The sequence below is a fragment of the Eleutherodactylus coqui genome, chromosome 4 (assembly GCF_035609145.1).
Source record: "Eleutherodactylus coqui strain aEleCoq1 chromosome 4, aEleCoq1.hap1, whole genome shotgun sequence".
In the NCBI taxonomy this organism is placed as follows: Eukaryota; Metazoa; Chordata; class Amphibia; order Anura; family Eleutherodactylidae; genus Eleutherodactylus; species Eleutherodactylus coqui.
In genome coordinates, this window is record NC_089840.1 from 107,325,963 (window position 1) to 107,341,088 (window position 15,126).

At 40.8% G+C, this 15,126-nt stretch overlaps 2 protein-coding genes across 3 annotated transcripts in view; both read left to right on the plus strand.

Moving 5' to 3' along the window:
- Positions 1–15,126, plus strand: part of RPGR (retinitis pigmentosa GTPase regulator) — a 73,336-nt gene that overhangs the window by 46,021 nt on the left and 12,189 nt on the right. For both annotated transcript variants that reach the window (XM_066599949.1, XM_066599950.1), the window contains exons 12-13: positions 989–1,092; positions 6,162–6,221. In XM_066599949.1, the coding sequence (XP_066456046.1) occupies positions 989–1,092; positions 6,162–6,221 (164 nt within the window). The remainder of the gene's footprint in view (positions 1–988; positions 1,093–6,161; positions 6,222–15,126) is intronic.
- Positions 8,762–13,052, plus strand: LOC136625610 (high mobility group nucleosome-binding domain-containing protein 5-like). The gene has a single exon (XM_066599951.1). It carries the CDS (start codon positions 9,051–9,053, stop codon positions 11,178–11,180), a length of 2,130 nt encoding a protein of 709 aa, XP_066456048.1. The 5' UTR covers positions 8,762–9,050; the 3' UTR covers positions 11,181–13,052.

Below are 15,126 nucleotides of genomic sequence, written 5' to 3' on the forward strand. Positions count from 1 at the left end.
ACGTGATTACCGGGTCAAACAGCAGAAGTAACACTTCCACTTTCTATCTTCACTACATAGCACTCATTGAGCACTATGTAGCCTGGAAAGGAGAGGGCAGAAGCAGATAAAAACTGCTTCTGCCTTCTCCTCCAGGTCCTCGGCTGTGTCTGATAGCTGGGGACCCGACCTGCTCCTGCTTGACTACAGGAGCTTTAATCCCAAGACATATTTTTGCTATTGGCCAGGATTAAAGCCCAGAGCCAAGCTCTATAAATGTACCCCACTTGGTCCTTAACCCTTTCCCATCCAATTTTGGATTAAGGGTTTCCTAAAATGGTTTCTCTTTTTGATGTTATACAACGGTGCCATCTGCTGGCTAAAGCCAGTGTGTGTGTGCCAGAGAGGCTCTGACAGCGGAGTAGCTGGCAATAGATGGTAAGACTACCCTGTCGGACGTCTTCTGACATTGGAGCTGTACAAGCTTCACTCAGAATATAGGAAGATGTAAGACAGTGGATTGGAAAGAGTTAAAGGGCTTGCCTGCCAACTAATATCATAGTGCTTTTTAAAAATATGGGTAACTTCAGCTAGCTTCAGAAAATAAAACATTATAAAAACATCTCCGCAGCATAGTATATACTCTATAATTGCTTACAGTATTAGGGATACTGTATTTCCTTAACACTTCTAAAGGGTATGCTTATTTTTCTAGTGAGCGGTAAAGGCTGCAGGCTACAATACTTTGAAATCAATGCCAATTAATAGCGGTGTGTGACTAAAGGTTGTTGCTCCTCACCTAAAAGGCCTTCAAGCAAACCTTGTGACCTGTTTCTTAATTTTTGTGTTTTTTTTAAATAAAGCATTCCAATGTATAACTATTTTTGCCTTTGATACCTGTTTTAGCAGGTTTACCATAACTTATTATCCTTCTGATCTTTTTGTGTTTCAGTTTGCTTGAGTTTTGTGCCTTGTATTGAGCTTGCATATTAAAGTACTTATGTTACAGATGAGAAGCACAGCAGTGATCTAGTGAAAAGCTTTTCTGCAGATGACGAATCTGACAGAGTGAGCCAGCAAAGTTTTGGGGGCACCACAGACATTTTAAACATGGTAAGAAGAGTTTTAATGAAGTGAGAGTAAAAAATGAGATGTGTTTTTACATAATTAGCCATATATATGGGTGGATGGACTTTTGATTTTTACAGTAGATTCATAATGTGCTGATAAATTTTTTAATGCAACTTTATGGTGATTGGAGCTCTACTTTGTGATTCAGAGTTCCAGATTCTCTGAATAGATAGTTAAACTCTAAAATTCTAGCTGACTGTAGCCACCACTAGAGGGAGCTTAGAACATGTATAACTGTATGCACCATGCGCCCTCTTATGCACAACATTTTTGTAGCTACATAACGGTGGTATTTGAGGGTGGCCTTTCATGAAGAATACCTCATCTTTACAAACAATTGTGTTATGTAGTTCCAATACATCTAAAACGAAACATGAAGAAAGGATGCAAATAGTATTGATTGAAAATCTCCTGTCTATTTTGTATCTAGTGCTCCTATGTGTCTCCTTGGTCAAAAGAGTGATTACAGGCAACTGACATGTAAACACAAGACCCGACCGGGCAAGTGAGTAAGAATCGCTCACTTGCCGGAGTCACGTGGTTTTCAGGTCACCTAAAATCCAAGTGACTGTCGGCCCGTGTAAACAGTCGTTTATCTGGGAACGACGGTGTGTTTACTCTGAATGGAGGTGGGCGGCCGGAAGTGATCTCCGTTGCACTCCAGCTCCACTCAGTGAGCGATCATTGATGGAGTCGTAATTGTTGGAACGACTGTTGGGCGACTGACAGTTGTCCCGTGTAAAAGTACCCTAATAGCCTGCAGGCAAACCCTGTGTACTTTGATCCTCTAGTGATCCTCACATTGTCATCTATCTCTACCCTGCTCTTAAGTGCCCTTTTACACGGGACAATTATTGTTCAGAATTTTTGTCAAGTTTCAGCGGGAATTTATACGATCATTGTCCCGTGTAAACGCATGCAAAGACTAGTCAAGAATTGTTCAGTCGTTCAGTTTCTGCATACAGGCAAATGGAGGCGGATGGAGGGAGAACATTTCCTGTCCTCTCAGCCTTCATTCAGGCAGTGCTGTGAACGATGCCAACGATACTCACTCCTTTGTAACAGCACTGTGAGGGAGCATCACTGGGACAAGCTGCCCGACAGCTCGTCCCGTGTAAAAGGACCATTATTGAGCCTGCAAATATAAGTAGTAGAGACAAACTGAAGAGACGACCAATTCCAAATTGTCATAATTAAAAACCTTTTTTTTTGATAGTTGATTCTTCATTTAATTTATAAAACTTGTGTTCCCGGACTCAGTGGATCAGCTACTTCCACCTCATAAGCTTTGTTTATAGGGTTAAAGTAGCTGAGAGTTTTCCTTTAACTTACATATAATTTGCACAATTCTTGATAGTCACAATACATATATTCTAAAGAGATATTCCCATCTTGCAATGTAACCTGATTATCACTAGGATATAGCATGATTAGTGGGGTCTGACCTCTCAGACCCTGACTGATCCTGTGAATGAAGGGGCCACAGTACTGATTCAGCACTACTGCCCTTTTGGTGATTCTTTTTCCTGCACCAAAGCGCCGCAGCCACCCACTCCACAGGAGAACTGTAGTGCGGTTCCATTCAGTTGTATAACCCCTTGGTGACCACCTCATAGTGTTTTTACTTCCTGGCCTGCTGGGCTTTAATCCCAGAGGGCATAAAAACATGCTTTCTCTGGGGATTAAAACCCTGCAGGCTCTGAACGTGACAGCTGTATGCTGTCGGTTACTTGAGGTAGCCGACATCCTGGAGCTGTCATCTTGAGCCACGGGACACCCCACCCCGGTCACACAATTGCATTAAAGTCAACACAGCTTCCCATATGGATCGGATCCGTAAGGGATGCTGAGGATACTCACCCCCGTCCTCCGCGATGTCACCCGACTTTCTGGTCCTGCAGGACCTGACGCCGGCATCTGCACATGCGCACTAGTCGTCATTACGTCACGCACACGCGCAGAGGGCTGGGAAATTAAAAAATTCCCTGCTCCCGGCTAGTATGAGTACCAGAGGGCTGTCACCAGGAGCCGCTGTATGCGGTCACATGATCGCTGCTTTCGAATGAATAACAGCAATCATGTAAAAGTTTAAAAAAAAAAAATGTTTGTTCCATCTCCCCTCATGGATAATATCCATCACGGGAGATGAAATTAGGTACCTGAGGCCCCTAAAATGGCAGACGCATGTGCAAAAGCCACAGATTGCCGGGGTAATTTAAAATCTCCCCACCCCTGGCTACTAAATGTAGCCGAGAGCCTAGAGATCTTACGGGGGGCCGCAGTACGCGGTTATTGGTCACGTGATCGCCGTTACTTAATGGATAACAGTGATCATGGAAAAGTTAAAAAAATCTAAAGTTTCACCTCCCTGTCATAGATCCAAACTGTGAGGGGAGGTGAAATTACTTACCTAAGGCCTGCGGCGATGTCCCCCAACGGGATCCTTATCCGTGTCCAAAATAGCAAAAGCTGGGGAGGGCCCGGGAAATTTAAAGTCTCCTTGCTCCTGGCTGCTAAAGGTAGCAGAGAGCCTGGAGCAGTGACTGAGGGTGGTGGTGAGCGGTCTGCAGTCACGTGATTACCGTTGTCCAATTTATAATGACGATCACGTAAAAGTTAAGTCAGGTACGGTTTGATGCTCTGCTCGGTTTCGGCCCTGTTTTGCATCCAGACATAAGATTAGGGCCACAATGGGTATGTCTCTGAACACAGGACAAACAGGGGTATCCATTTTGGGGTGAAAGTCTTCATTCATATGCGTGCTGTACAAAAAAAAAATTTGAAATGGCACAAAAAATGAAATTCGTAATTTTTTTCCATCTGCTTTGCTTCAATTCATTTAAAAACTGTGGGGTCAAAATACGCATACACCCCTAGATAAATTCGTTAAGGGATCTAGTTTCTAAAATGGGACATTTGTGGGGGTCATTTTGGCCGCTCAAGGGCTCTACAAGTGAGCAATGGAGCCTAAAACGCCTTCAATCAAAATTTCTATTTTGAAAAGCTCCTTTTCGATTTGTGCCTCGTTGTGCATACGGACAGAAGATTAGGGCCACAATGGGTATGTTTCTGAACATGGGACAAACGGAGGTATCCATTTTGGGGTGTAAATCCTCATTTTCATGTGCACTATAGAAAAAAATCCTGTCTTTAAAATGACATGTTTGCAAAATTATGAAATTTTTTTTTTCTCCTCTAAATTGCATTAATTCCTGAAAAGAAACTGTGGGGTCAAAATACTCCTGACACCCCTCAGTGAATATATTAAGAGGTGTAGTTTTTAAAATGGGGTCATTTGTGGGGGTATCTATCATTCTGACACCTATGAGCCTTTGTAATCTTGGCTTGGTGCAGGAAAATAAAGTGTTCCTCAAAATGTTAATAATTAATGTTAAATTTGTACGTCTCCTAAATGGTGAAAAAAAAGTGGAAAAGGTTTTTTAATGTGCATCCAGAATAAAGTGAACAGATGGAAATATATTTCTCATCAAAAATTTCTAGATTATGTTTACACATATTTGAGATATTGCAGTTGGAAATGTGGAAAAAATGACAATTTTTTTTTTCAAAATCTCCCCAAATTTAACGCTTTTAGTAAATATACATAAATTCTATCGGTCTATTTTTACCGCCTAAATGAAGTACAATATGTGGCGAAAAAACGATGTCAGAATCACTTGGATATGCAAAACCTTTATGGTATTATTCCATGTTAGGCAGCCTGTCCACGACCGGGATGGAATATCGCTAGCGATATTCCATCGTGAGGAAGGAGGGGGGAGTACTGACAGGTCTCTGCGATGAGCCTATCTAATCATGGCAAATCGCAGCATGCCACGATTTTAATCACACAAGCGGAGAATCACTATGATTCTCCGCTCATGGACGTTGGGCTGCGCTTTCCATAGTTCTCCTATGGAAAGCGTGTCATGTGAGCTCTGCGTGCGATTTATCGCCGCGGATCTCGCAATGACAACTCGCCCGTAGACAGTCAGCCTTAAAGTGACACCTATCAGATTTCCAAAATTTGGCCTGGTTATTAAGGCACAAACAGGCTTGGTCACTAAGGGGTTAAAGTTTTGCTGCATTTCACTGCACAGCGGGCTGCTGGCTCTTCACATGCAGGGACAGACTGTAAAAGGGGGATAGAGCTGAATCAGGATTGTTGGGAGTTTCGGAGGTCAGACTCCCAACAATCATAAAACGATAGAATCTCTTAGTGATATGCCATCACTTTGTGAAATGGAAATAACCTTTTATAGTCACACATGGAAAGGATCTAATTCATAGCAAATAAATAAAGCAGAGGAATGGTAAACTTTCTCATGCAAAGCAGACTTTCCTTTAGTATAAAATGTATGATTTTTTTTGTTTTGTGTGTGCGTGTATTCCTTTTATATGTTTTCTTAGGCTGCCTGCAGACGGTTGGTCAGAACTCTCGCAGCGGGATGCGGACACGTGCCCCTGCAGAGACCTGCGGCTCTCCCGCTCCTGGCGTCTTCCATCTCTGCAGTGTGCTAGTGCATGAGTAGAGCAGAGCCGGCCCGTCACTACTGACGTTTCTGTGTGGGCCTCTGCGAGACCCGCACAGAAATAGGACATACCGCGATTTGTTTTCTGCGCGTGTTTTCATGCCAACAATTCGCGGCTGTGTGCGTAGGATTGCATAATGCAATCCTATGGCAGTGGGCACTGGCGGCAATTCTGCGGGAAATCCCGCCATGGAATTTCTACCCATGTGCAAGGGGCCATATTGGGACATCAGCTTTTTATTATCTATTGCATCAATTTTACTTGGTTAGCAAGTAGGATATTTAACTGCTGCCTATGAAGCTATATGTCTAGAAGTGTAGTGTATCTGGTAAATATATTGTAGTCAATTGCAACTCTGTAAACAACTAAAGAATGTCCTATACTAAAATTCTATGTTTTATACAGATATTAGAAGATATAGATTAGAAGTTTGTTTTTAAAAAGTTAAGAATTGTTCTCTAGAAAAATGCAGCATTAATAATTGTTAGCATGTTTTCATGATGTGATTTCATTTTTAGACACATGCAGTGAGCATGAACCAGGGTAACAAGTCTTTCTCGCCAGTTCAGAAAAGGAAGGTAAGTGGGATCCTTCTTCGAAAGAGAATTACTTTTTTAATGTTACAAACTATCATCAATCAAAGCAAATACATTTTCTATTTATACAGGCTAATTGTTATGTAAACCTGTTGGATGTGTAAAAGTTGTAATAATTCATAGTTACACTGTGTGAACAGATGAAATGTGTTACTTTAGTTTGGCATTTTATATAGAAGTATTATTGAGTATTACTTGTTCCGTTATGATCTAATAATATGAGATTTCCCATGATGGTTTTGTTTGCAATAACAATGTCCATTTGCTATACAATATGCTTTTGGCGTCCAAATTCAGTTAGAGGATCGGCCAAGCTCTGGAAATAGCTTTCCAACCACAACAGAACTTTGATCACGCTAAGTGATCTGTTTATTGATTGACAGGCAGCAGTTTTTATAGAGGCACATGCAATAACATACAATAATTCAAATTTATTATAATTCATTTATCACCATTGGTCGATAAAACATAAACACAGTATGAATATGCAAAATAAAGAATTTTACATCTAATATGCCAAACAAATGCAGCACAGGCACAGTAGATTAGTTTCTCAGAACACAAAAATACAGTAATTCTAAACGATAAGTTGTTTAGAGAGAATATTTTGGAACACCTGTGAATAGCTATGAACATGTCAGCTCAAACAGACAGCCAGTCTAAATGCTACATAGCGGTCTCCTGCAGCTCTGGCCCCGGTTATTCACACAAGGCTTTTTGAGTAACTATTTTAATATCTATAAATCCTCAAGAAAGAGGACAAATGAATATAATGAAAAAAGGAAGATGGGCATGGATATGATAGAACATGAAGTCCTATTCATTTCACTAACAGCACTGTCATGTAATTCCTGGGGGAGAGCTGGCCATACATATGTAGCCACTCGCCCCTATAGTCAATTGGGGATATATGGAAAGAGCCAAGTACACTCACTTAGGGGTGGTAGGGGAGTCCCACCTATCAGATATTCATGGTGTATACCGTCGGTATGCCATATATAGCGATCTGATGAAAAAAATGTAACCCTAATTTGTTTTTAATAAATGGATCCTTCTTGATGTTCATACTGGATTATAAGTGACAATGCTTGTAGTCTTATAAAGGCTAAAGATTTTGGGTAGACTTCAAGCAAGAAAATCATACAGATATGATTACTTTGTGTTCACATACAATAAAAGGGAAATGATGAAAAAAATATAATGTAAAGAAAATCAAAGTCTTTAGAGGACAGACCCTGACTATATGTGCTATGTTCGTCCTGGACTGCCCACAGGAACCAAATCGGGGGCAGCCAGAACGACTGTGGAAACTAGAAATACTGGTGGCTAGACGCAGGTTACACACAGACAAACACAAACGAGAGACTGACAACACTCACCAAACATCCCTGCACGTATAAGCAGAGGTTATAGCTATAAAAGTACGAGGTATTGGTTTGTATATTGGCCAAAATACTTAAGCCCGCAAGCCACTACAAGGCTCCTCGTTGTTTTGCGGGTCCCTACACTATCAAGACATTTCCCTAGAACCCCGCCTGCAAGCAGGGTGATCGCCCCGAACAGCCACACCAGCCTAGACAAGATTCAGGAGGACAGGACACAGTTCACACCTACTCAGCCTGGAACCCAAACACAACAGAACACACCATATATCTGGCAACCAGCTCACACCTACAGAGCAACAAACATTACTGCAAATACAAAGGGGAATGAGGAAACCAAGTCCTTCCAGGCAGAGGGCGGATATTTATATGCAAACAGACTGGTGGCGATTGGCTAGCAAGAGAACACCACACCCAGCCAGCTCAATCATGCCACACCTGTTTAAATGTGCTCCTAGAACCCATAGGTCTACAGGTCCCAGAAGCACAACCTAACAATATGTTTGTTAGTGCATGGGTGTAATAAGGTTGGAAAGGCTCCTACTCTATTAGCAGAGGGGTTGCAAACAACAGCTCCCGAAAACTTGTCACAATCATGTATTACATGGTCACCTATTGACTTGGAGCTACAGGAGAAATATAGATACTCTATAAACTTCCCCATGACATCCGGAAAACCCTTTTAAAAATACTAGGGCTAATTGTATAGTATAAAACTACTGGTATAATGACCATCTAACAGTTTGAGTGGAAATGTTGCAGGGAATTAATGATGGCAGTCAGTGTTCAAAGACGGTTTGATAAGTGATTTAGGGCTATGTTATAAGGAGAATCGTCTTTTTTTGAATGCTCACATATGCAGGCAGTTAAACTATTCTGTCAATATATATTGGAAGACATTACATAATGAAATAATTTGCCATCTACTGTTTCTGCTTCTTTATTGAAGGCATTATCTAGCTTTTGTACAGCTCATGGAATGTATTTTGTTGATCTATTGTTTTCAGTTCTGGGACATCCATTAGGGTATGGTAAAAAACAGTTTGCGCTATAATTTGTATGATGAAATGTATTGCTTTTCATCTCCATCTTTTCTGTCTCTTGATCTGTTTTTGTGTTTTTTTTTTTTTTGTTTTTTTTTATAGCAGTCCTATACTGTGATGAGATGATGCCCCAGAGGCTGGAATCGGGAAAGATTGTTTATGTGCGATTTGTACTCCTTCCCAATTCCAGCCTGCAGGGCACCATTTTGTTGTAGTTATAGTACTCCTTTGACATCTTGGTTAGCTTTTTTTTGCTTTCTCATGCATTCCATTTCATCTGTTCTTATTCTTTCCATTTTTCTTCTTCATTGTGTTGCCTCTCGGTGGAATAGAAGAATATTAAAAATGTGGAACTGAAAGGTGATGGTAAGGTTGAGTTGAAGCAAATGAAGGAAAGGAGCAAATCTCAACTTTCATCACTCTCCTTAAAATATAATTCATTCAATTCTAATAGTGATGAATCAGGAACTACTAGTGTAGATGCCCAAGCAGAGGTGGTTAAAAAGTACATGCAGGCCAAATTTCAAAAGGCATCTGAGTCTGGAAAATCTAGATTTGTTGCTAGTCAAGAACAGATGAATATTGCTAGAGATGCCAAGCCAGATAAGGTAATTTCTAGGGCTAAGAGCAGAAGACAAGAAAAGCAAATACCTAAAGACAGCCAAGCAGCGCTAATCCAGGTTAAATCTGGTGTCACCTCTTTGGAAGCCAGTGAGTCACAGAAGACAGCCACCTCTCAGATTAAGAAACCACACAGTAAACGTCCCCAGATTATCCGTGTCAAAAGCCATGAAGCTGTTAGAGGGTTAAAGACGGTGAGCAGTAGAGATGGCAGTTGTTCTGCAAATAAGCCTAGTCACACTTTATACTCCTCATCCAGTTCAGATAATTTAGCAGGAAAGAAATTCAGAAAAGGTGTCGGTGTAGTCACTAATCTAAATAGTGCACTCAATGCCAGCCATCATATAGAGAAAGGGTTGAAATATAATGATGGCAAAAATGTTAAATCTTTTAAGGATGGACATAGTTCTGGTAGTACTGAGGGTTTAGAAGAGCAAGCAAAACATAAATATTTTATGGAAAAAAAAGAAAGTAAAATACTTGTGGTTAAGCAAAAAGAAAGTGTGGAAGCCTTTGCCTTGCCAGAAAATAAAAGTAGGAAAAGGGCCAAAGATAGTTCTGGAGCAAGTAGTAACATGGAGGAAGATGTAGTGTCTGAATTAAAAGATTTCGTTACAAAGCAATTGAAAGAGGAAGATGATGAGGAAGCTGGGAAAGAAGAGAAAGATGATGATGTAGAAAAATCAGAAGAGGATGAAGAGGAAGAAACCAATGATGAATCAGAAAAGGTAGAATCTCAAAATGAGGAAGTTGAAAGACTTGATAGAAATGGTGAAGAACAAGGAGAGGATGAGTGTGAAGATGAAGGCAATGAAGAAGTAAAGGGTGAAGAGGAGTGTGAAGAAGTAAGGGAGAATGGGGAAAGTGAAGAAGGCAATGAGGAGGAAAGTGAGGGAAAGGAGCAAGATGGACAGGAAGGGGAGGAAGAGGGCGGAGAGGAGGAGGATGAAGAGGGGGGAGAGGAGGATGAAGAGGGGGGAGAAGAGGAAGGGGAGGAAGAGGGGGAAGAGGAAGAGGATGAAGAGGGGGGAGAAGAGGAAGGGGAGGAAGAGGAAGAGGATGAAGAGGGGGAAGAGGAAGAGGATGAAGAGGGGGAAGAGGAAGAGGGGGAAGAGGAAGAGGGGGAAGATGAAGAGGGGGAAGCGGAGGAAGAGGGGGAAGAGGAGGAGGAAGCGGATGAAGAGGGGGAAGAGGAGGAGGAAGCGGATGAAGAGGGGGGAGAGGAGGAGGAAGAGGATGAAGAGGACGAAGAGGAGGGAGAGCAAGAGGACGGAGAGGGGGGAGAGGAGGAGGATGAGGAGGAAGACGATGATGATGAAGGGGCAGAGGAGGAGGAGGGAGAGGATGAAGGGGAGGAAGAAGAAGAAGAGGGAGAGGATGAAGGGGAGGAAGAAGAGGGAGAGGATGAAGGGGAGGAAGAAGAGGGAGAGGATGAAGGGGAGGAAGAAGAAGAAGAGGGAGAGGAGGAAGGGGAGGAGGAAGAAGAAGAAGGGGAGGAGGAAGAAGAAGAGGGAGAGGAGGAAGAAGAAGAGGGGGAGGAGGAAGAAGAGGGAGAGGATGAAGGGGAGGAGGAGGAAGAAGAAGAGGGAGAGGATGAAGGGGAGGAGGAGGAAAATGAAGAAGAAGAGGAGGAGCAAGAAAGTAGAAAAAAAGCAAAAGAAGAAAAAAGTAAGAAGAATAAAAAGGAGGAACAGAAAATCGTGGGGAAAAAGTTTACATCAAAGAAATCTGACAAAGAAACTGAAAAGCAGAAAAAGAATGTTAAAAATGTTAAGAAAAAAAAGCTTAAAGAATTACCATCGAAAAAATCTGAAGGTTTTACAAAATTAAAAGCTCCTGACCAATCCATTCAGTTCTGGGATAACATTTTACCACAATACCTAACACTAAAATAATACTTGAATTTTCTTCTGAAGTTTTAAAATGTCTGTGTCTGACATTACTTCAGTTTCAGAAGACTTTAATGTTTTACTTTTACTAAATAGACACACATTTTTTAAAATCTTGCATAAACCCTTCCTGATAGGTGCTGAATTATCACCCGCTATCAGAGGCTGAAAGAGGAGTATATAGAGTGTTTTTGGTACTGTGAAAGAACGTGTTAACACGAACCATGACTTTGTTTTTTAGTTAGGGAAATGACACAATTGGTTATCTTACCCAGTTTACCACTTCTGGCTTGGGGAAAACCGTTTTGTTCTGTTCCTAATTAAATCAAGAACATTTAACTCATTATAGACACCTTTCTGTGACTATAAATGAGAACTGTTCACACTGCAGAAGAAACATAGAGCTGGTTGAATCTCCCCCTGACAAAATCACCTGCTTGTTGAGGGTCTCTGAAGCCTGACTTGCTGCAATTATCTGTTCACCTTACTGGCTCTCATATTAAAGGGCCTGTCTGTGGTGAAACAAACATTTAAATGTCATGTTATCGGATCTTCTTGTATCACATCTAATTTTGTTGTGTGCTGCTTGCCTTATTTTTTACTTTTCATTACTATAGTTTATGTAATTACACTGATGAATACAATTTTTGGTGACCGAGAAGTTAGACCTTTTGTGGGGTATTTTGGGGTCATAGATTCTGAAAATGACATTAGTTTTTATCCATCAGGTCTGCTTATCAAGATTTGACATGTCCATGTAAATATATACATGTACACATATTGTATTATAATGTAACGACTGCCAATTTAAAAGCTGAAGGTACCAAGATAAATCCCAAGAAGCATAGAACTTGAATAAAACAAAAGTTTCTTCATTGAGCTGTCGATGAAACTACTTTTTTTGTGATTTCCTGTGATGAGATATTCCTGGACATTTGCTCTCGGTGTTTCACCAATAGTCCGCCATCATATGTGTATCCCATCATCAACGGTACATTCTTCCATGGTCCTTATTTCCTGGGGAGATAGTTCACCCTGTTCATCACTTACATCACCAAGACAATCTGGAATTCGATCCAAAATGACTGCAGGTCCTACAATGTGACACTTATGTTGCACCCAAGTGTTCAGAAACAGAAGTGAGCTTATTCTCCACAAGTTCCCCGTAGTTTACGGCCTTATAGTTCCCAACTTTACAACCCTACAAAACAACGACCGCGCACGAGCCTTAAAGTTGTCCACTGAATCTTCGGAACCTTGGTCTTTCATGAGTTCCCGGATTTGTGGTCTATCCAATTTACCTTTTAGCTTTTCCACGCTCATCGCAGAAATTTTTTACATTTGCAACCAAAACACGTTCCATTTCTCATCAATGTCTTTACAAATTGTTTCATCAAATCAAGTTTGATGTGCAGTAGTAGAGATATGTACTAATAGTAAGCAAATGCTGGCGGGAAAATAAAGTAAATGTAACAACAATAGCTAATGACATCAGGACTATCTCAAAAACTAGAGCTCCTAGAACAAAATGGATGGTATTTTCGGAATCAGTGGCACAAAAATACCCGGAATAAGGTCTAAAATTCCAGGCACCGTGGAATTTTTTTTTTTTACTTTTGTTCCACATTGTTATTTATAAAGTAGCAGTAAACATTTGAGTCTTCTCCAGTATTTTATTTCTAAACATGTCATGGATGCATTATAGCTGCATTTTCCTTGTTGACATGCAAGTTAACGTCCTGGTGGTGCTCTGTATGTATTCACTTTGATTGCCTTTGTTTCCTCCTATTTCTAATATTTCTCTTGTGTTTTATATCTTGTTGCTTTCTCTTTATTTTATCCTGTTTTCTTTTATATGTCTGCTTGTTACAAACATTTAATTCAAAGTCAAATTTGTATGTCTGTGAATTATGACCAAGTAAAGGTATCAGCAACTAAAAGTATGAAATTGGAATCTTTTATTGGGCTTCAATAGAAACAAAAAAGGGTACCTGCATGAGGCATATTGGCTACAAATTCCAACAGCAGATGCACAACATTATACAATGCCAGCAAAGAAGATTAGATTTTAAAAATCATTGGTGATTTCACACTTTGCACTGCATGGGGTGAAATTCCTGGCTAATCTACTGTACATGTAAGATGTGGATTTTTCGGCAGATCTGCAAGGGAAAATTCACAGCAAATCCACCAAATGTTCAGGTACCCTAACGACAGTTTGAGAAATATTAACACTATATAAACACTACACGGCCAAAAGTATGTGGACTTGTGCTCAATTTGTTCTCAATTGCAGTAATCCCTAATTTGTTCAAAACTGCTTCTGGGAGTAATATCTACTTGCCTTAGCCTTCCTAGCCTTTCTCCCATAGCCAACCATCCACAAGCAAGCCTGAAATCTCCATTTGCATTACTAAAGATTGTTTGCAGTCCTCTATGTCATGGCTATAGGAGTATGGAGGTGTGAAAATACTTTGTGAATGAAAACGCCTACTACTGATCCTTAACCCTTTAGTGACCACCCTATCGTGTTTTTACGTCCTCCCGTTGCAGGACGTGTATGGAGAGAAATTGCGTTGCTATCTCCCTCCATAGATCGTGGGTGTCAGCTGTTTCTTACAGCTGACACCCGCGGGCAACAGCCATGACAAGCCGCGTGGCCGATCGGGGCTGTTAACCCTTTTAATGCTGCTGTCAAATCTGACAGTGGCATTTTAAATCCCCCGGGAAAAAAACCTATACAAATTTGGTATCGTAGTACCGACCCATAGAATAAAGTTGCAAATTGTGTCCCATAGAAACAAGACGCACCGAAAGATAGCGGAATGTCGTTTTTTTCCCCCCATTTCTCTCCACTTAGAAATTGTTTTCAGTACATTATATATTACATTACATAGTACCATTGAAAAATGCAACACTTCCCGCAAAAAACAAGCCCTCATACAGCTACTTCGATGGATAAATAAAGGAGTTACGTTTCTTTAAAAAGGGAGAGGAAAAAACGAAAATGGAGGAAAAAAGCTTGGTCACTAAGGGGTTAAGGGTGCCACCAAACCAAGTAATAAAGATCTAAAGAATTATTCCCATTTTAGACATTTATGCCATAAATGTGTGCTAGATGGATGGTCATTCATTTAGTCTCTGCTTTGATGCAGCATTCGGTGGCTGGCTCACCAATATTGATGGATACACGTATCTGTCAGACATTTATGTCACATGTCAACATGCCAAAAATGTCTAAGGTCAGAATACCCCTTTAAAAGCTTATATTTAGTTGAAAAAACATATCTATTTGCATCTTTTTTCACAGATGATCAGTTTTGTTCAACTCATCTGCATTTAAAGGGGTGGTCCACCTCTTAATTGATGACCTATTCTTAGGATAGGTTTTGATAGTTGATTGCCAGGAGTCTGCCGCTCAGGACCTTTGCTGATCATCACTTGTCTGAGTGGCTGTCAGTGTGTACAGAGCATGAAGCAAACTCTTTTGTACACTTTGTAGCAGCCCAAGTTGTTAATATAGTCGCTGTTACCATTGAATTCAGATGCCTGGAGAACCGATCAACGGGTAGGGGTCCACTACTTGGAGTCCCCACCGATCAGCTGTTTTCTGGGCAGCTGAATTTAATGGAACGACCCATTTAACTCAGTCATCTTTGTTATCTTTTCACATGCGTTGTGATTTGAGTGTGCATGTATCCATGTGTGGGCTTTTCATATGCTTCTATTTGTGATCTTTGTTACCTCCATATGTATTTTTCCAAAAACATCCAAGCCTGTTTTTTAGTTGAATAAAAATATATGGAGGAAATGCTGCCCACAAATTCAGCTGTATGAAAGTCATATATATGTGATGGTTCTCACCTTTGACATGGCCCTTGTCAGAGTGACCTCAACTTCTTGACAGTATGAGTGAGGGAAGAGGAAACAGGACTTTATATGCATGTGTGTC